The 20,343-nt window shown below is 42.7% G+C and overlaps 1 protein-coding gene and 1 long non-coding RNA gene across 2 annotated transcripts in view; one reads left to right on the top strand and one right to left on the bottom strand.

Moving 5' to 3' along the window:
- Positions 1-13,836: 13,836 nt before the first annotated feature.
- Positions 13,837-17,924, top strand: LOC145342064 (uncharacterized). Its single transcript, XR_013886500.1, has 2 exons — positions 13,837-17,134; positions 17,182-17,924. It is a non-coding gene; the product is annotated as an uncharacterized LOC145342064 (long non-coding RNA).
- LOC145342063 (lysosomal protective protein-like) overlaps positions 16,017-20,343 on the bottom strand; it is a 42,599-nt gene continuing 38,272 nt past the window's right edge. Inside the window, exon 11 of the mRNA XM_080187263.1 lies at positions 16,017-18,282. Within this exon, the coding sequence (XP_080043389.1) occupies positions 18,199-18,282 (84 nt within the window). The 3' untranslated portion in view covers positions 16,017-18,198. The remainder of the gene's footprint in view (positions 18,283-20,343) is intronic.

Below are 20,343 nucleotides of genomic sequence, written 5' to 3'. Positions count from 1 at the left end.
GTCCCAAATATAAAAGTGTTACATTTCAGTATTATGTTTGAAATTAAAATGGGTTCAAACTGTGTTTAAAACAAACACTTTAAATACTTGTCTTGTTTCAAACTTCCAACAAACACACACACCTGTCATTGTTGCCATGTCCCTAGTCATTTAAATTTGGGGTGTTGGTTGGAAAATCCCTGGGTTTGGAAGGAGAGTGTAGCTGGGTCTTATGGACAGGAGGTTCCAGTGAATCACCAAACATGAAAAATGTAAAGGAAATTGAGTCTGTTTCCTGTGTTCACAAGTTTTTTAAAAACGCAAAATCACATATTGATGGTTAGTTGAGAGGGCATTGGAGAGAAAGGAGGGGGTCATGTCATTTATTATAAAACAAACCTGTGTAAGTCTTGTGTTTTGATGTGAAGACTGAAAGCAATTGTATTCAACTCATTAACTCAGACGGGCTTGAATGATTTATTAAAAACAGAATTGTTTTACATGACAAGAGGCTGGGAAATGTTGGTATTCAGAAGGAATTGTGTGTCCTCATGAATGCATCACAAAAGGTTAACATGCGGGTGCAGCAAATAAATAAGAAGGCAACTAGTACATTAGTCTTAAATACAAAAAGGATTGAAGCATGAGAGTAATGAAGTCTTACTACAGTTACAAAAGGACCTTGGTGAAACCAGACCTGGAGTACGAGTAGCTTTGGTCTCCTCACCCTTTAGTCTTTGGCAGCCTTCCAAGATACTGAGGTAATGGTTTTCGTTGAGGTGGTCAACTCTATGTTCAACATTGCGTGGTGCATCTCAGAAAGCCCACTTTGGCAGTCTCAGAAAGCCTACCCTGGCAGTCCCAGCCACATTTGTCCTAGATGTGTTATGTTCTTATGTTCTTAGATGTGGACAATGGGATGAGAAGGTGCACAATTCACTGGCCTCTGTTTTCTAACCACTCCCCTCCACTCCTGCCCCCTTGGTCAGCTGAATTTTCCTTTTCTCCCCTCCTCCTCCAATGCTGCTCCAGATAGTCAGCCTCCAGAGGCCATGGCCATCAGAGACTCCCAATTCATTTGTCACCTTCATCCCTCACTTGCAGGTGTCATAATAATGTAGGTACATATGGATGTCGAGCAGTCTCAGCCCAGTGACCAGTTCACCATGCAGGAAGTCTTTAGGGATGTTCATCCAATGAATGTGACCAAGCCAGCATAAACATCATTGGCTTAACAATGAATGTTTCCTGATGGAATGAACACCTTCCAGGATCTCTGAGTTAGTGACCTTGTCCTGCCAAGAGATACTGAGGATATGCCTGAGATCATGAATGTTCTTATGAGCATATGTTGTCCAGGTCTCACCACTGTAGAGGAATGCACTGAGATGCAGGCTTGCAGTGATGTTCTCAGTCAGGTAGCTGTTGTTTTGCACTCTCTTACTCAGCTTGGACACAACTGCAGCTTTTGTGATGTGTCTGTTGATTTCAGCATCAAGTGATGGGTTGCAAATAATTGTGGAACCCAGATAAGTGAAGCTATCAACAATCTCCACTGTCACATTGTCATTACTGAGAGATGGTGATATGGTAACATACTGGATCATGACATCTGTCTTCCTGATGCTGAAGGTCAAACCAGACTCTTTACAGATGTGAGAGAGAGTCTGACCATTTGCTTCTGAAGGTGTTCATCTGTATGGAATGTTAGTGCACCATTGACATTGCAGAACAACTCTCTGATGAGGATTTGGTACAATGTTGTCTTGGATCTCAGATTGACAAGGTTGAAGTGCTTTCTGTCAATTCTGGCTAGTAAATAGACGCCTCTGTAGATGATCTGAAGACATATATGAAGGCAGCAAAGTGAAGAAAATGATGAAGATTTTCAGTGTCAGATGCAATCCTGTTTGAATACACTGTGGATCTTAAAGGATTCTGACATTGCCCCGTTCACAACTGTCCCTGACCCATCATATTTTTCCAGCAGCTTAAATAGGCTGCCTCTGCTCTCATGGGTGAATGCCTTATGTTATTTGCGTGGCTGGGAAGCAGTTACAGTTCAGTTGTGAGGATAACAATTCATTCCAATGGCTCCAGCTGATGCAGTGTTAATGTTTGTTATGCCACCAGGAATGGATCTCTCAGGACAGAGGTACTATATATGAGCTTTGGTCTCAGTGGGATGGCCATAGTCACAATTTGTACTGTCCCTTGTGTCTCACTTGTGGAGCCAGTGGCCACATCATCCCTGGCCTATCCTCAGGGTTAACCAGATTCTGTGAGGAAGATTGAAATCTTGACCTGACTGACTCAAGTCAGTTAGCAGGTTACGGATTGGTGATGTTTGCGAAGGGGTGCCATCAAAAGTTGGGGCTGTCATCAGTTTGGAGGGTGTGACAAGATAGATGAAGGCAATATAAATGGTCCCCTTTGTTCACAACATTTCTGTTGCAGCTTCCAGACTGAGAAGATCATATCAGTTGCAGATTCTCCAGCTCTGAAACCACACTGAATGTGTGGTTTCTTGTCCACGGCAAGAGTATCAATAGCTTTGCTAATTTCCATGACATTTAAGCTTTCTGTGAAGTTTGGAGCTTCCTTGGTGATAATATTCTCCCTAGACTACAACTCTGGGGAATGTTCCAATCATCTATCTAACTGTTTATTACAATTAATAATTACCTAACAGCCTTTCTCACAGAACTATTTTCTTTTCTGATCTCATTGTACATTCCAATTCTGATCCCATCATACATTCCCTTAGCCTCTGGGTATTTTGACAGGTGTAGAACATAGCACATTACAGCACAGTACTGGCCCTTCGGCCCTCAATATTGTGCCGAGCTATGTCCAATCCCAAGATCAAGCTATCCCACTCCCTATCATTCTGGTGTGCTCCATGTGCCTATCCAATAACCACTTGAAAGTTCCTAAAGTGTCCAACTACACTATCATAGCAGGCAGTGCATTCCACACCCCAACCATTCTCTGAGTGAAGAATCTACCTCAGACATCCCTCCTATATCTCCCACCATGAACCTTATAGTTATGCCCCCTAGTAATAGCTACACCCACCCAAGGAAATAGTCTCTGCACGTCCACTCTATCAATCCCTCTCATCATCTTATAAACCTCTATTAAGTTGCCTCTTAACCTCCTCTGCTCTAAAGAGAAAATGATGTGGATATGCCGGCGTTGGACTGGGGTAAACACAATAGAAAGTCTGACAACACCAGGTTTAAGTCCAACCGATTTATTTGATAGTACACTCACTAGCTTTCGGGGTTAGTCTGAGGCCAGAACTCTCCATTCACCAGACGAAGGGACTAACCCCGAAAGCTAGTGAGTGTACTATCAAATAAATCGGTTGGACTTAAACCTGGTGTTGTCAGACTTTCTACTAAAGAGAAAAGCCCCAGCTCCCTCAACCTTTCCTCATAAGACCTACCCTCCAAACCAGACAGCATCCTGGTAAATCTCCTGTGCACTCTCCCCAATGCTTCCACATCCTTCTTATAGTGAGGTGACCAGAACTGATCACATTATTCCAAATGTGGTCTCACCAAAGTCCAGTATAGTTGCAGCATAACCCCAACTAAACAAGCATGACTGGAAGTTTCATTGCAGTGGAACAGGGCTTGAATATCCACAAGGTGGCACAGTCCATGGGCATAGCTGATGGAGAGTGTCCCACAAGCCTGTTATTTTTAGTGTATCTTCAGATACACTTTTTTTTCCCTTTGGAGAATAGTGGCAAAGTGGTAGAATGATTCCTGAGCTGATTACAGTATTATTAACACTTTCCATGCTACCAAATCTTGGAATTGAACTCAAACCCAGAGCTTCTGATTCAGAGGTAATCCTATGTGCCACAAGACATCCTACAAAGGCCTGGTGACAGCATTGGATATCACACTGCTGCCTTGCATGTAGCACTTACTTATGTTGAATTCCTGATGGGGTAACAGTGGCACAGTAATAACGTCACTGGATTAGAAATCCAGATCAGGCCCAGGCTAGTGGAAACCTGGGTTCAAATCCCATCACAGCAGCTGGTAGAATTTAAATTCAATCAATAAATCTGGAATTGGAAGCTAATCTCAGTAATGATGACTATGAAACTATTGTCAAAAGTTATAAAAACCCATCTGGTTCATTAATGTCTTTTAGGAAAAGGACTCTTTAACTACATGTGACTCGTTAACTACATGTGACTCCAGACCCACAGTAATCTGGTTCACTCTTAACTGCCCTCTGAAATGGTGTGGCAAACCTTTTGGCCCTTAAAGCTTACTCCACCATTTAACTAGATCGTAGTTAAATGATGCCATCTTAATGCCATCTTCTTGCACTATTCCCATGTCTCTTAATCTCATTAGTAATTTGGAATTTATCAGCCTCTGCTTTGAACATATTCAAAGACTGAACCTCCACAGTCTTCTGGGGTAGATAATTCCAAAGATTCACCACCCTCTGACTGAATAAATTCCTCCTCATCCTGGTCCTAAATGGCTTACTCCTCATCCTGAGACTGTGTCCCCTCATTCTAGACTCTCCCAGCTTAATTTGAATTTCACCAGCTACCAGGATTTGAATCCCATGTCTCCAGAGCATTAGGCTGGGCCTCTGGATTACTCAACTGGATGATACCTCTGTGCCAACATCTTTACCTTATCCTTCAAGGGCAATTAGAGATGGGTAACAAATGTGGGCTTTGCCAGTGATGCGTACATCCCATGGAAGAATTTTTAAAAACCACCACAGTAATTCAAATTGTACAATTTGAAATTTGAGCTCCTGCCACATGTCAGTTTTAATTCATTTCATCTTCCACATGTAATTCAGGATGACAGAGGAACTGGAGCAGGAGAAAACTGAAGAATCCTCAGGGGAGTGTTTGCACTCTGAAAGGCATTGTCACCATGACTGAGGCACACCCCTCAGCAGCGCAGGAATGCACACCTTGGTAAGGTCCTTCAATGAAGTAGCAAAGTGATTCCTGCACTTGGCTGGCAGGGAAATGCAGTTGGGTGATGAATACGAAGTTAAAGGAATTACAAATGAAAGTGGGGCTCTTTTCAGAGTGTTTGAATTTTCATCCCTTGTCTCACGTCCCCAAAACAGACATGGGGTTCAAATCCTGGTAGCTGGTGAAATTCAAATTAAGCTGGGAGAGTCTAGAATGAGGGGACACAGTCTCAGGATGAGGGGTAAGAAAGAATGTAGGAGAAGGGATAACCAGCCGTGGGTATCGAAGGAAATAAAGGAGAGTATTAAATTAAAAGCTGATGCATTCAGAGTGGCTAAAAGTAGTGGGCGATTAGAAGATTGGGAAAGGTTTAAAAATCAACAAAGAATGACTAAGAAGTTGATAAAGAAAGGAAGGACAGACTATGAAGCTAAACCAGCACTAAATATAAAAAAGGACAATAAGAGTTTTTACAAATATATAAAGAAGAGGAGGCTGGCTAGAGTGAATCTTGGACCCTTGGAGGATGAGAGGGGGGATTTAGTGGTGGGAGATGAGGAAATGACTGAGGCCTTACATAAGTTTTTTGCCTCGGTCTTCACGGAGGAGGACGCGAATAGTTTGCCGGATATTAAAGATAGAAAGATGGCAGGAGTTGAGGGCCTGAATGCGATTACTGTCACTAGAGAGATAGTGCTTGATAGACTAATGGGACTGAAGGTGGACAAGTCCCCAGGACCGGATGGAATGCATCCCAGGGTTCTGAAGGAAATGGCAGAGGTGATAGTGAATGCCTTAGTGATTATTTAACAAAAATCGTTGGATTCCGGGGAAGTGCCGGAAGATTGGAAAACGGCTAATGATACGCCGCTGTTTAAAAAGGTAGCAGACAAAAGGCAGGGAATTATAGGCCGGATAGTTTAACGTCTATAGTTGGAAAAATGCTAGAATCCGTCATCAAAGAAGAAATAGCGAGGCACCTGAAAAGGAATGGTTTGATAGAGCAGACGCAGCACGGATTCGTTAAGGGGAAGTCGTGTTTGACAAATTTATTGGATTTCTATGAGGATGTGACTAGTGCGGTGGACCGGTGAGGGGAACCGGTGGATGTGGTGTTTCTAGATTTTCAAAAGGCATTTGAGAAGGTGCCTCACAAAAGGTTGCTTCAGAAGGTTAGGGTGCACGGAGTTGGGGGTAAAGTGTTAGCGTGGATAGAGGATTGAATGTCCAATAGAAGGCAGAGAGTAGGTATCAATGGGTGCTATTCTGATTGGCGGTTGGTGACTAGTGGAGTGCCGCAGGGATCGGTGCTGGGGCCTCAGCTATTTACCATTTATATAGATGATCTGGAGGAGGGGGCTGAGTGTAGGGTGACAAAATTTGCTGATGACACGAAGATGAATGGAAAAGCAAATTGCGCGGAGGGTGTGGAAAGTCTGCAGAGGGATCTGGATAGGCTGAGCGAGTGGGCGAGGACCTGGCAGATGGAGTACAAATGTTAGCAAGTGTGAGGTTATTCACTTTGGCGGAAATAATAGTAGGAGGGATTACTATTTAAAGGGTGAAAAGCTGCAGCATGCTACAGTGCAGAAGGACCTGGGGGTCCTTGTGCATGAGTCGCAAAAACCCAGTCTGCAGGTGCAGCAGGTGATCAAGAAGGTGAATGGTATGCTGGCCTTTATAGTGAGGGGGATAAAATATAAAAGCAGGGAGGTCTTGCTGCAACTGTACAGGGCACTGGTAAGGCCGCAGCTGGAGTACTGTGTGCAGTTTTGGTCGCCGCACTTGCGCAAGGATATTTTGGCCTTGGAGGGAATGCAGAGGAGGTTCACTAGGCTGACACCGGAGATGAGGGGAGTGGACTATGAAGAGAGGCTGAATAGACTGGGCTTGTACTCATTGGAGTTTAGAAGGATGAGGGGGGATCTTAAAGAGACGTATAAGACAATGAAAGGGAAGGATAGGGTAGAGGTAGAGAGATTCTTCCCGCTCAGAAAGGACAGCAGGACTAGAGGGCACAGCCTCAAGATAACGGGGGGGCAGTTTAGAACGGAGTTGTGGAGGAACTTCTTCACTCAAAGGGTGGTGAATCTCTGGAATTCTCTGCCCGTTGAAGTGGTGGAGGCTACCTCGCTAAATATATTTAAGTCACGGGTAGATAGGTTTTTGACAGACAAGGGAATTAAGGGTTATGGGGAGAAAGTGGGAAAGTGGAATTGATCCACTTCAGATCAGCCATGATCTTATTGAATGGCAGGGCAGGCTCAAAGGGCTAGATGGCCTACTCCTGCTCCTATTTCTTATGTTCTTAACCCCACATGCTGCCTCTTGTCCTGTGGCTGAATCCGCCCCTGCACAGTCGCAGATGGAGCAGATTTTGGTTTTCATCTTTGGCCAGATCTCAGCAAACTGTATCTGTCAAAACTTTATAACCAATGGGTGCTACAGTGGCACAGTGGTTAGCACTGCTGCCTCACACCAGGGATCAGGGTCTGATTCCCAGCTTGGGTCACTGTCTGTGTGGAGTTTGCACATTCTCCCCATGTCTATATGGGTTTCCTTCAGGTGCTCCAGTTTTTTCCACAGTTTGAAAGACATGCTGGTTAGGTGCTTTGGCCATGCTAAATTCTCTCTCAGTGTAACCGAACAGGCACCAGAGTATGGCAACCAGGGGATTTTCACAGTAACTTCACTGCAGTGTTAATGTAAGCCTACTTGTGACATTCATAAATAAACTTTAAAACTTTTACAAACTTTAACCACCAGATCTTCTAAGTACCAGGACTGATGTAAATGACCCATAGTTACCCCAGACCGTTTCTGGACTGGGACTTACAACCTTCTGACTCAAAGGCTAGAGTGCCACCAACTGAGCCACAGCATCACACTCAAGTGTGTTATCATAGTGTGAAGTGTGATGATGCTGATGAAAAGTTCATAAACAACTTCTCTTAATGGTGAGATTTTTAGCATTACAGATCTGTTTAAATATTGTGGCCATTCTGGCAGCACTAATATACTGCAGTTGACAATGCGACTAGCTCTCATTTAAACACCAAGCACATAAACACCTTCTCTGTCTGAATCTGTTACTAACTTCTGCTATCACAGACCCATGACACTAACACTGCTCTGTCTCACCGTGTTGAGCTATCATTCAACGCAGCTTGTTGTAGTTTGGATCATTAACTGAGGTTCTGATGTTAAACAAGCTCTTTAAAAAGAACTTATTTCTAGAACTAGGGAGTAACTGATGTCCAGCTCGTCATGTTAACACTCAGTGCCCTGAGTGTTACCTGGTGCCTCTCTCTCAGTCACCACGGGTCAGTGTCCATCATTTACCATATCATTTATTGACAGTGGCAGTTTCCTAACAGTAGATGCCACTCAATTTCACCTGGTGTTGTCCCAAGATTGGTATCAGACAGACAGGAAGGCAGTCCACAGCAAACCCTTTGCCTAAATTCCAGGATGGACTTTACTGACCCAGTAACCTGATTGCTGCCTATGTCTCCCACATGTGGAGAGGGAGGACAGCATTGAAATGATTAGCAGAGGGAAGAAGCTGTGATTGGGGCTGTTGAGCAGTTGCACAGGGTTGGTTTAAAGGCAGAATCAGGCAACTTGCAAACTACTAATTCCAGATGGCAGATGGTAGGTTTGGGCTGGCAGTTGTAGGCTGGTCTCTGTTTCCAGTTAAGCCTGATTTCTGTAACTCACTGACTCCCAGTCAGCCAGACTTATCTGTAGCCACTGAGAGATGCTCAAAGGCAACATTTGATAATGGAAATCACTGCTGCTGTGTAATGGTTCTCAATGTTTTACAAAATGTCCATTTTTCACTAGACACACTTTATTTAAATAAGTTACTGTACCTGAGGGAATATTTGCTTCTACTGCTGTGATATCTGCTTTATCTGAGTTGTGGAACAAACACACCTGAGTATCGAGAGCCATTCCCTTTCTCTGTATCCTTCTCTAGTCCAACTGCTCAACTGCTACTCCCATCCCCAACCAAGATCATTGTGCTTCTCCAATTCTTTCCATCACTGATTTCCTTCACCTCTACATTGGTGGCCATGCCTTCAGCCTAGACCCCAAACTCTGGAATTCCCTCCCTGAAGCTTTCAGCCTATCTTCCTGTAAGATATTCTTTCAAATATTTTTTGATCAGACTTTGTTCAGTTGCTCAGAGTAAAGACTCTTGTTATCTTCCCCCTTCCATCCTTTGGTGCAGTGTTTCTGCATTATTCTTGGCTCAGCAGCACTACTCATACATCTAAATCAGAGTTCCAGCTTCGAGTCCCATTCCAGTGATCTGGGCACATAATCAAGCCTGACACTCCAGTGCATTACTGAGGGAGTGCCGTACTGAGAGAGTGTTGCACTGTTGGAAGTGTCCTCTTCAAGATGAGACATTAAACTGAGTTTGACTCATTTCACTCAGGTAACTGTGGCTCTACCTTTAAGAGCAGGAGAGTCATCCACATTGTCCTGGCCAACATTGATCCTCAATCAACATCACTAAAACAGATTATCTAGTCATTATACTGCTGATAGTGACAGTTTCTTGTGTGTAAATTATCCACTGCATTTCTTAAATTACAAAAGCGACTGCACTTCACAAATATTTAATTGGTTGTAAAATGCTTTGGATATATCTGTTGTGAAGACTGCTACGTAAATGTAAGTCTTTTTTTCTATAGTGTTATGAAGTGGAGATTGATCTCCTCTGACAAATTAACACCTAACTATTCAAGGAGGAATACCTTGTCTCATAATCTGTTCGAAGTGTGTGAGAAGTGGTAATACCTGCGCTTCAGCAACTTTTAGTGGTTAAATCAAAATAACTCTCTGACACTCTCTAAAATCAACAAGTAACAATTTATTCATCTAACTTTGAACAAGTTAATCAAACTCTTAACAAAACAAATAAAACACAATTTTAATGGAATGTTGTTTACATAAATACAATTTCCACTTACTAACAGAAAAAATAGAATTTTAGGCTCCCTCTAAATTACATTAGGTTTGTCATCTTCTGGAATATTCTGCTTTTTTACTATTTGGATGGGGCTTTGGGCTAAAAGCCATGAGATGTGGCAGAGGGCAGCTGCAGTCGCTGCATATTGTCGCACTGCCTGTTCTTTTATACCTGTGATGACATATTTACATTCCCTATAATATGATTGGTTCTCAGGTTACAAAAACATCAATTTAAAATCTAATAGGTTGCTGGTAGCCAAATGCTTGATTCAAATTTGATTGGCTAAATTCAAAAAATATTTGAAAGCCTGTTGCCTAGGCAACTCTGCTCTTTTTTTGATACAAATGTTTCAGTCTGTGTACCATAACTACCTGCATTTTTTAAACTTTCTAACCACAGAAAAACACCACCTTTTAAATAGACCATGCAATTTTACAACACCAATTTTGCAACACCTTCCCCCCTTAAGAAAAAAATGAACCATCATCATGAAAAGATGGCTTTTTTTTCCTTTTTAAAACTTGCAATAAAGCATCCGCAATAACATTTTCATGACCTTCAACATGTACGATCTGTAAATTAAATGTTTATAACATAAAACTCCAATAAAATAATCTGGTGTTCTTGTCCTTAAATCTTTCCAGAAATGTTAAAGGATTGTGTTCCGTATACACAATTGTCTCTAATGCATTATTTGTAACATAAACATTAAAATGTTGTAAGACCAATACTAAACTCAGTAACTTCTTTCCAATTATGGAATATTTTGTTTGGTGAATATTGAGTATTTTTGAAAGATAACCAATTGGCCTTTCAATTCCACATTCATCCTCCCGTAACACCACAGCTCCAACACCTACATCGCTAGCATCGATCGCAACTTTAAAGGGTTTCAAAAAGTTTGGTGTGGCTAAAACCGGTGCAGTGGTTAACTGCTTTTAAATTCTCAAATCCTCCTGGCGTTGTTCTGTCCACCAAAATTTTGTGTTTTTTTTAACAAATCTGTCAGCGGTGCCATTACGCCAGTAAATGCTACTAAAGTTTGGTACAGCTACTAAAGTTTGGTACAAATTTTCTGTAGAAGCTGCTCAATCCTAAAGATTGTAGCACTTCCTTCTTCGAGGATGATCCTAGAAGTTCCTTGCTGGCCTTCGTCTTCATATTTCTCGGCACCATCTGTCCATATCCGACATTCTAAGAATGTCACTTCTGCCTTCGCAAATTTTTGCCAAGTTTATGACCAACTTTGCCTTCCGTAGTCTCTCGAACAGCTTTGCCAAATTCTCCATGTGATCTTTCCATGAATGACTAAAGATCACTAAGTCATCTATGTAGACAGCACAATTAGTCAATCCTGCAACAATACTATTCATTAGCTTTTGAAAAGTGGCGGTATGTTTTTCATCCCAAGGGTAGTACTTTAAATTGATAGAGCCCACACGGGCTTACAAAAGCAGAAATTTCTTTTGCTCTCTCTGACAAAGCAACTTGCCAGTAACTGCAAAGTAAGTCCAACTTTACGTTGTAAGTTGTTTGTCCTACTTCGTCCAGACAATTCTCCAGCTTGGAATTGGATATGGATCAAATCTAGTCACCTTCTGACAATCAATGCAGAATCGTTGAGTACCATCAAGTTTGAGGACCAAAGTAATCAGTGAACAATACTTGCTTTGACTTGGCTCTATGATGTCATCTTTCAGCAACGCTTTCACTTCCTTCTCAACCTGCACTGTTTTGAGAGGATTAAGCCAATAGGGGTGTTGTTTTATCGGAACAGCATTCCCTACTTCAACCTCATGTACTATATCATTAGTCCTCCCCATTCTTAACTTCTCAATCTGAGACCATTAAAGTTTGCTTTGAAGGGATCTCCTACCACTGGTAATGGCACCAATACTGTATCCCCACGGGTAAATGTACAAATTTTAGATTTCTTATCTGCTTCTTGCTTCATTAGGTGCTGCGCCACCTTCAAATGTTGTCGAGCTATTTCATCCACTCTGTTTAATCTTTCTCTCACCTCAGATACATAATCCCACTGTGAGATCACTGACTTTGGACTTACCAACTTTTCCTTAGTTAATTTTAAAGGTCCTCTTATTTCATGTCCAAGTATCAATTCAAATGGAGGAAATTGAGTTGACTCATTTGGAGCATCTTTAATAGCAATTAATATAAAGGGTAATGTTTTTATCCCAATCATTTGGGTAATCCTGACAATAAGTCCTCAACTGATCTTTGGGGTCTGATGCACCTTTCAAATGCTCCCTGGGATTCAGGATAGTATGCAGTCGATGTAAAGTGTCTGATGCCAAAACTATCCATGATCTCCTCAAATAATTTGGCAGTAAAACTGAAACCTTGGTCTGACTGAATCTCCCTGGGTAACATATAATGGGTAAAGAAAGCAAGCAACTCCTCCACAATGCTTTTTGCTTTGACATTCCATAAAGAAATGCCGCTGGAAAACTGGTAGACACATTCATTACAGTTAGCAAATACTGGTTCGCACTTTTGGTTTTAGTAAGGGGACCTACACAATCAATTATGACCTATGTAAAAGGTTCTTCAAATAAGAACACAAGAAATAGGAGCAGGAGTAGGCCATCTAGCCCTTTGAGACTGCCCTGCTATTCAATAAGATCATTGCTGATCTGAAGTGGAACAGTTCCACTTTCCCGCCTGCTCCCCATAACCTTTAATCCCCTTGTCTATCAGAAATCTATCTATCTGTGACTTAAATGTATTCAACAAGGTAGCCTCCACCTGTTCAATGGGCAGAGAATTCCAGAGATTCACCACCCTTTGAGTGAAGAAGTTCCTCCACAACTCTGTTCTAAACTGCCCCCCCCCCCCTTATCTTGAGGCTGTGCCCTCTAGTCCTGCTGTCCTTTCTGAGCGGGAAGAATCTCTCTACCTCTACCCTATCCATCCCTTTCATTATCTTATATGTCTCTACAAGATCCCCTCTCATCCTTCTGAACTCCAACGCGTACAGACCCAGTCTATTTAATCTCTCCTCATAAGCTAAATGTAGGAATTAGCATCAAAGGTGCTGGTTTTGTCACTGCCTGTGGCTTTCCTACCACCTGACATGTGTGACAGGTGCAGCAAAATTCAACCACATCTTTATGTAATCCAGGTCAATAATATCTGTATCTTAGCCTGTCTTCCTCACTCCTAGAGTGACCTACCCACAATACGCCCTGTCTGTATTCTACCGGCAACACAATCTGGTGAACTTCTGCTCATTTTTCATCTGCACTAACCTGCCAAGGTCTCCATTTCCACCTTAAGATTTTATCCTTAAGGTAACAGCATTCTGGAATACACTCTGATTCCTTTTCTGTGAAGACTTTATGATATAAATCCTTTATCAATTCATCTTTTTGTTATATCTTCATTAATATTTCAGAACTAAACACCTCTCCCTGATCCTCAAACTGTTTAGGTTTCTCCTTTACCATCTCATCAAACAGAGTGTCAGCTAACTAAACCTCAACTCCTTCATCCTTCTCTTTTGTTCTCCCTTCCTGTTTTAACTTACGACTGTGGGATCTTATCACGATGTGGGTATGCCGGCGTTGGACTGGCGTAAACACAGTAAAAAGTCTGACAACACCAGGTTTTAGTCCAACCGATTTATTTGATAATAGACTCACAAGCTTTCGGGTTAGTCCCTTTGTCAGGTGAATGGAGAGTTCTGGCCTCAGACAGAGCATATAAAGCACAGACAGTTTCTCTAACTGTCTAAACTGTCTGTGCTTTATATGCTCTGTCTGAGGCCAGAACTCTCCATTCACCTGACGAAGGGACTAACCCGAAAGCTTGTGAGTCTATTATCAAATAAATCGGTTGGACTAAAACCTGGTGTTGTCAGACTTTTTACTACGGATCTTATCACCACATAGTCCAGAAAAATTCCAAGGTATTTTTCTTTTAACTCCTCAGTTCCATGAAATCCTGTTGCCAAGACAAGCCTGCTTTTTTTACCTTTCTGATACAAATGTTTCAGTCCGTGTACTGCAATTTTTTTAACTAAGCACAGAAAAACATCTTTTTAAAGGGACCATGCAATTTTACAAATGCCAACTTTGCAACAATAGCACTACTCGTAGACGAGCAGAGGATCTACAATACGCAGGAAAACTTTAATCCCTGAATGACCATTATTAGCCATGACTGGATTTGATTTATTATTGTTTTATGTATTAACATACAGTGAAAAGTATTGTTTCTTGCAAGCTACACAGACAAAATATACCATTCATAGAGAAGGAAAGGAGAGAGTGCAGAATGTAGTGTTACAGTCATGGCTAGGGGGTGGAGAAAGATCAACTTAATTCAAAGTAGGTCCATTCAAAAGTCTGATAACAACAGGGAATAAGCCATTCTTGAGTCAGTTGGTACGTGACTTCAGACTTTATCTTTTTCCCAAAAGAAGAAAATGGAAGAGAGAACGTCTGGGGTGCATGGAGTCCTTAATTATGCTGGCTGCTTTGCTGAGGCAAAGGGAAGTGTAGACAGAATCAATGGATGGGAGGCTGGTTTGCATGATGGATTGGTGATGATGTGGAGATGCCAGTGTTCACGCACCTAATGAAGAAGCAGCGCTCCAAAAGCTCGTGGCCCCAAATAAACCTGTTGGACCTTAACCTGACGTTGTGAAACTTCTTACTCTGACCATTATTAGAACAGATTTTTCAGTCATTATGACATTGCTGTTTGTCAGAGCTTGCTGTATATAAAAGGATGTCTCATTTCGTATGTTAGTCACTGCACTTCCAACAGTGATTGATGAGACCTCCTAAAGTATTTTGTGATTTGCTGTTATTCCTAAACTAACCTGTTCCCTACACAATACTGCTCTTCAGCAGCAAGCACAGCCTTTAGAAATCCAAGCAATGTATTGCACTGTGTGAAAAGTTTAGATAACAGTTTGTATGTGTTTAAGAGCAAGGGATAATCATAATGAGGAACGAAATAATCTCTGCTTTGAGAACATGGCTGTGAACTCCATGGCAATTGTGAGCCGGTTTATACTGAGTGACGCAATCAGTTAGCAGCCAGACATTCAATAATCCAGAGGTGAAAGAGCAAAATTTAAACTCTCAATAAGAGCTTAGCATCAAGTTTGATTATCTTTAGCACCAGAGGGGATACTGGGTGCTACAACTCAGTTGAACCATAGGGGCAGTTGGTCTGCTGCAAGCCAGCCCGTGACTGAGGTCTCTTGTTAGGCTCCAGCTCGGGGATGTGAGCTAAGGGGTTTGGGTGGAGTGACCCAGCCAGATATTCTTATATAAACATCTGAAATGGGAGTCAATCGAAGCTGTCTATTTTTCAGATGCTCTAAGGTCATATACAGAACCTGTTATTTCATATTGTGGGGTTGATACAGGCACTGGAAGAACAGTGAATGAGCAGAGTGTGAGTAGAGGTGGAGGACTCCTTTTTCCAACTTCCCACTCAGCAGCTTCATTCCCAATTTAATCTGTATTACTAAAGGGTTCAACACCATCTCTCATCTCTTGTCATTGATAAATCACACCGTATTCAAAATCAACCAGAAACTCCATTGCCCAGATGGAGGTCTGTCGGTCAACCAACCTTTGCCCTGGCTCCAATATTTTTAATATTAAACAGAAGTGTTCAGACAATAAATGTTCAGGGTGGTACAACGGTTAACACTACTGCCTCACAGAACCAGGGGACCTGTGTTCAATTCCAGGCTTGGGTGAATGACTGTGGAGTTTGCATGTTCTCTCTGTGACTGTGTGGGTTTCCTCTCAGTCCACAGATATGTAGGCCAGGTGGATTAGCCATGTTAAATTGCCCCTTAATGTGCTGGGATGTGTAGTTTAGTGGGGCAAATGTGTGGGGTTACTGGAATAGGAGGTCTGGGTAAGATGCATTGGTGTAGTCTTCATGGGCTGAATGACCTCCTTCTGTACAGTAGGGATGCTATAAATAAAATGGTGTGTTTAATTCAACATCTCTATTGTCTTGGGAGATTTATCTCCAACTCCTGGAAACTCCAGGATTCACCTGCAATTCAGACACAGAGACAGAATGGTGTAGAGCTTAGATCATTTATTTATTATTTGTTCGAAGTGTTGTTGAGCTTCTGAATGTCCTGTTCTACCTCACCCGTAAGCACACATGCTGAGGGGCTACAGCATGTATCAATCTGATATAATTAGTGGTTTGAAGAATCAAATACAGCACCAAACAACAAAGGTCATTGAAACCAAATCCCCATTCAATCCAGACAGAGGATGTGGTACAGTGCTCGCTAGTCCTGAAACTCTGATCTCAGGCATGTATCACAACAGTACAGCAGCCAAGCCTAAACTCTCCCTCCCCCCCCCACAAAATAAAAAGACCCCGACTGTCAGCACTCCCAGGCTCCTCTGGTCTTCCAGGCTCCCAGCTGAGAGCTAAATCCCAGTGTTTCCTGAACTGTTGCACACACTATGCTTGAACCCAGAGCTCACTGCAATTAACAGAAAGACACTTTAGGAATGAGGAATCGGAGTTAGAGTCAGTGGACAAGGGAAAAAAGGGACAATACAAATTCTCATTAAAAAAAATGATTTTCCTTTCCTGATCCAATCTGTCTTTTCTCCAGCTTCAGGTGAGGGGGCAGCTCACTCACTATCATCCAGCATTTGACCATCATCAGCCCGAGTGCAAGTGGCCTTAAGAGTTGATCCAGGGAATTGCCTCCACTGTCTCCCCAGTCTCAGTGGTTGCCCACAGAAGTGGGAGAGGAAGTGGATAGAAGACTCAAGACATCTGCTCAAACATCTCACTCCCTCAGATGGAAGTCCTGGGGAGGACCACAGCCTTTCTCAAAGTTGAACACAGTTGTTTCATTCAGCAGCAGAGAAGAACTTGTATAATAGAAGCAGCAAATTGCAGCTGAGGGTTTCCATAACCCTCTGAAAATAACCAACTCCATTCTCAACACAAACAGTCAATCCTTCAACTTTTCCTCCTGAAATGGTGACCTGCTTGTTAATGTGTGATTGACAGATTAAATCGAGAGATGGTTGGATTAAAGACCCATGGTATAATAATCAGTCTCTGTCAAAGAGCCTATAATCGATTCAGCAACCAAGAGCTTGGGGAAACAGGGGTCCAAAAGGTACCTTTCACTCTTGAACCTCATACCTCATGACTCAAGTGTGAGTGTTCTGAAGAAGCCCACCCAAAGGCTTCAGGATTCAGTCCCTTTCAGGAGAAATCATTGAACTTGGTGGTTTCTGACCCTTGTTAAAAATCACATTAAACAAACAATCTAAAAAAAATTAAAAAGCTCCCTCAGGGAAGTGATTGTTTTGGACATTCCAATGAGTAGAAATCTTAAGACGATTACAAAAAGACACATTCCAAAATGGGACTTTTAACTCAAAATAGCAACAGCAACAAATTAAGCAGGGGGGATTTGCTCCCCATAAGCACAGCAGTCCCAAGCTAGGCTCCAAGGGGGTGACTCATTGTGTGCGCAGAGGCCCATATTGGCCCAAGGTGGGGGACTCCCTATACACACAGGGGCCCTGTTCCAGACTGTGCAAAGGAGGCCTCTCTGTTCAAGGGTTTCCACTAATGGGTTCCAGAATACATTAATAATGTAGTTCATCGATAGGATTTCCTCTAGTGGCAAAACAATTACCCAGACAAACACAATAACCCAAATATGAAAATGTAATGCGAGAGGTTCCAAATCTCACTCTGGAGGTCACTTTTTTCTTGTGGTCATTATGGTGCATTCACCATTTTGTTTCTGGCTGTGGGCAAGCTGCTCAGTGGTTACCCAGTGATGATGAGTGTCCTCAAGGGAAAAAGTAATAGAAGAGGATAACCACGGTGAAGGAATCACTCTTGAAACATGGGCTTTCTGAGCATTAAAGACAGTCCCATTGCACTGACCAAGATCACTTTAAGAAGACTATGAAATGTCAGGATGCCCATATTGAGCACTTCAGTTTTTCTTTCCATTTCAATTTAATGGAAGACAGTTCTCTGGATCAGAACATTCACCATCAACAGAGAGAAATGTTGCTGTCCAAAATCAGTCTCTTACTCAACAAGAGTTGGTTTGGTTTCACTTGGCTCAGCTTGTTGAGGTTTGCTTTGGTCCCTGTGCTATGATAAAGATCCCATTTTGTGTGAGAGAAAGATAAAAAATTAATTAGATGAGAATAAGGCAATAAGATAGCAAAGCAACATGCTGTGAGGACAAGCCAGTGGCCAGTCAGTATGTTGAGCCAGAGAGGAAGGATTCAAACATCTTCAGGGCTTGTGCTGGTGCCCACTGTGGTACCATGTGTCCAGCTCCCTGAGGAAGAGAGAGAATGGAGTTAAAATTAGTAGACATCACCACCACCCTGGTAACTCCACACAGTAATTAAATTTCCCTTTTCAACAGCCCATAATAACCAGTGTCCAGGGAGATTGGTTGCTGGGGTCCTTGTACAATAAAATTCCTACAGTGCAGGAGGCCATTCAGCCCATCAAGTCTGCACTGATAACAATCCCACCTAGGTCCTGTCCCCGTAATCCCACATATTTACCCCGTTAACCCCTCTAACCTATGCATCTCAGGACACGAAGAGGCAATTTAGCTTGGCCAATGCACCTAACTTGGACATCTTTGGACTGTGGGAGGAAACTGGAGCATCCAGAGGAAACCCACACAGACACGGGGAGAATGTGCAAATTCCTTCTGGAGAGGGACAATAAATGGCAGCCCTGCCAGTGAAGGCCCAGAATCAAATGAAACAGACTGGAGGGTGAAACATCATGAGGGTCAGTGTGAGCCAGGGAGAGTGTCATCGGGTCAGTGTGAAACTGGAGGGAAAAGGGAGGGTCATTAAGGTCTGAGAGAGACTGGGGGTGAAGGCAGATGTTTGTCCCAGTCATCATGGCATAACCCATCATCAAAATCTGATCACATCACCCAATAAAATCATGTAGACAATAATGGCGCCCCAAGTTAAACAAACTTATCCACACAATTCTATCAGGGTTTCATTTTCCAAGTCCTGTAGCAATGAGAATTGATGATGGGGACAGGTCTGTGAACCTGGGACTCCCTAGTCAAGAATCTGCTCACAGGCAACAGATGCATGAAGTGTCGGTGGGCACCTGTATTGGGACATCTCAACTCAGCTGTCCTCTTTGGGATACCCTCTGTTCACCCCAAATGGGAGAGGAGCTAGCAAAAAGGTGCCCAAAGAATAGGCTGTCCCATCTTCTGGCTGGAGAACAACACCCTGTGGAGTCACTAAATATAAAACTTCACATTTTGCAACATGGAAAGTTAGAACAATCTCAAGACTGACTGTCAGGAAAGAAAAACTGCAATTGTATCACCAAGCTATCAAGATTCCAAATTGACATTGTCACCCTCAGTAAGATCCCCCTTCCTATGCTGGGGCAGCTGTTGACGAACAAGCATGGGGATATACCTTCTGCCCAGAAGGGAAAAGCTGACAGTGACCCTTGTTCTACAGAGTTGCCATCCAGAATAGGATTTCAGGTGCACTACCAGAATTCCTATTTCTATCAATGAAAGCATCACGATGTTTCACGCAGCTCAGGTACAATCAATATGCCAGCCTTCAATCAAGCAAAACCCCTTCTTTCTACACCACCTAGTCACATGTTTAACTTTCTAATCTGCTTGACCTCATGCCAATTGACATGTGGATCAGTTTAAACAATCCAGAAATTATCACCTTTTGAGGTTCTGCATTTTAGACCTCAACCTCTCAACAGCATATCAATCCTACTTCTGTACTTGTCACTGATTCCAACAGATATCATGACAATAGGATTCTCCCACAAGTTTGTCTCTAGCTGCGAGTGAATGCCCTTAACCCCTGCCACAGGGCAGGCAGCACAACCTACAGAACTCCAGTTGTGACTGCACAGAACAGTATCACTCCCTTATCACATTTCTTTTCTTACCCCCATTTTCATAGCATCCTGCACTATGGTTAATTTGCCCAATCACACTGCTGTCCTTGTTCTTATCCATGGAGGTAGCAAGTACTTCATACCTGTTGGTCATAGTCAAGGACTCAGGCTCCACCATTAATACATGCTGGATTCTCCATATCTACCCGTCTCGCTGGCACACCCTGACCATTCATCAGCTCAAAAGTTGCAGTTAACCAAGGGATGCGATTGCTTCCTGGAGCAAAGAATCCAGATAACTGCCCCCCCCCCATCCAATGATGCCTTACAATGTCTGGAGCTCAGGCTCATTTCATCAACTCCAAGTTGAAGTTGCTTCAACATGCAGACAACTCTAGATATGGCTGTCCAGGATTGCAACACTTGCCACAGCCTCCCACATGTTGCAGTTAGTGCTCCACCTCCCCTGCCATGTCTG

Source organism: Carcharhinus amblyrhynchos, chromosome 4, assembly GCF_965287045.1.
Source record: "Carcharhinus amblyrhynchos chromosome 4, sCarAmb.v2.hapA, whole genome shotgun sequence".
Classification (NCBI taxonomy): domain Eukaryota; kingdom Metazoa; phylum Chordata; class Chondrichthyes; order Carcharhiniformes; family Carcharhinidae; genus Carcharhinus; species Carcharhinus amblyrhynchos.
This window is presented reverse-complemented; position numbering and strand designations above follow the sequence as displayed.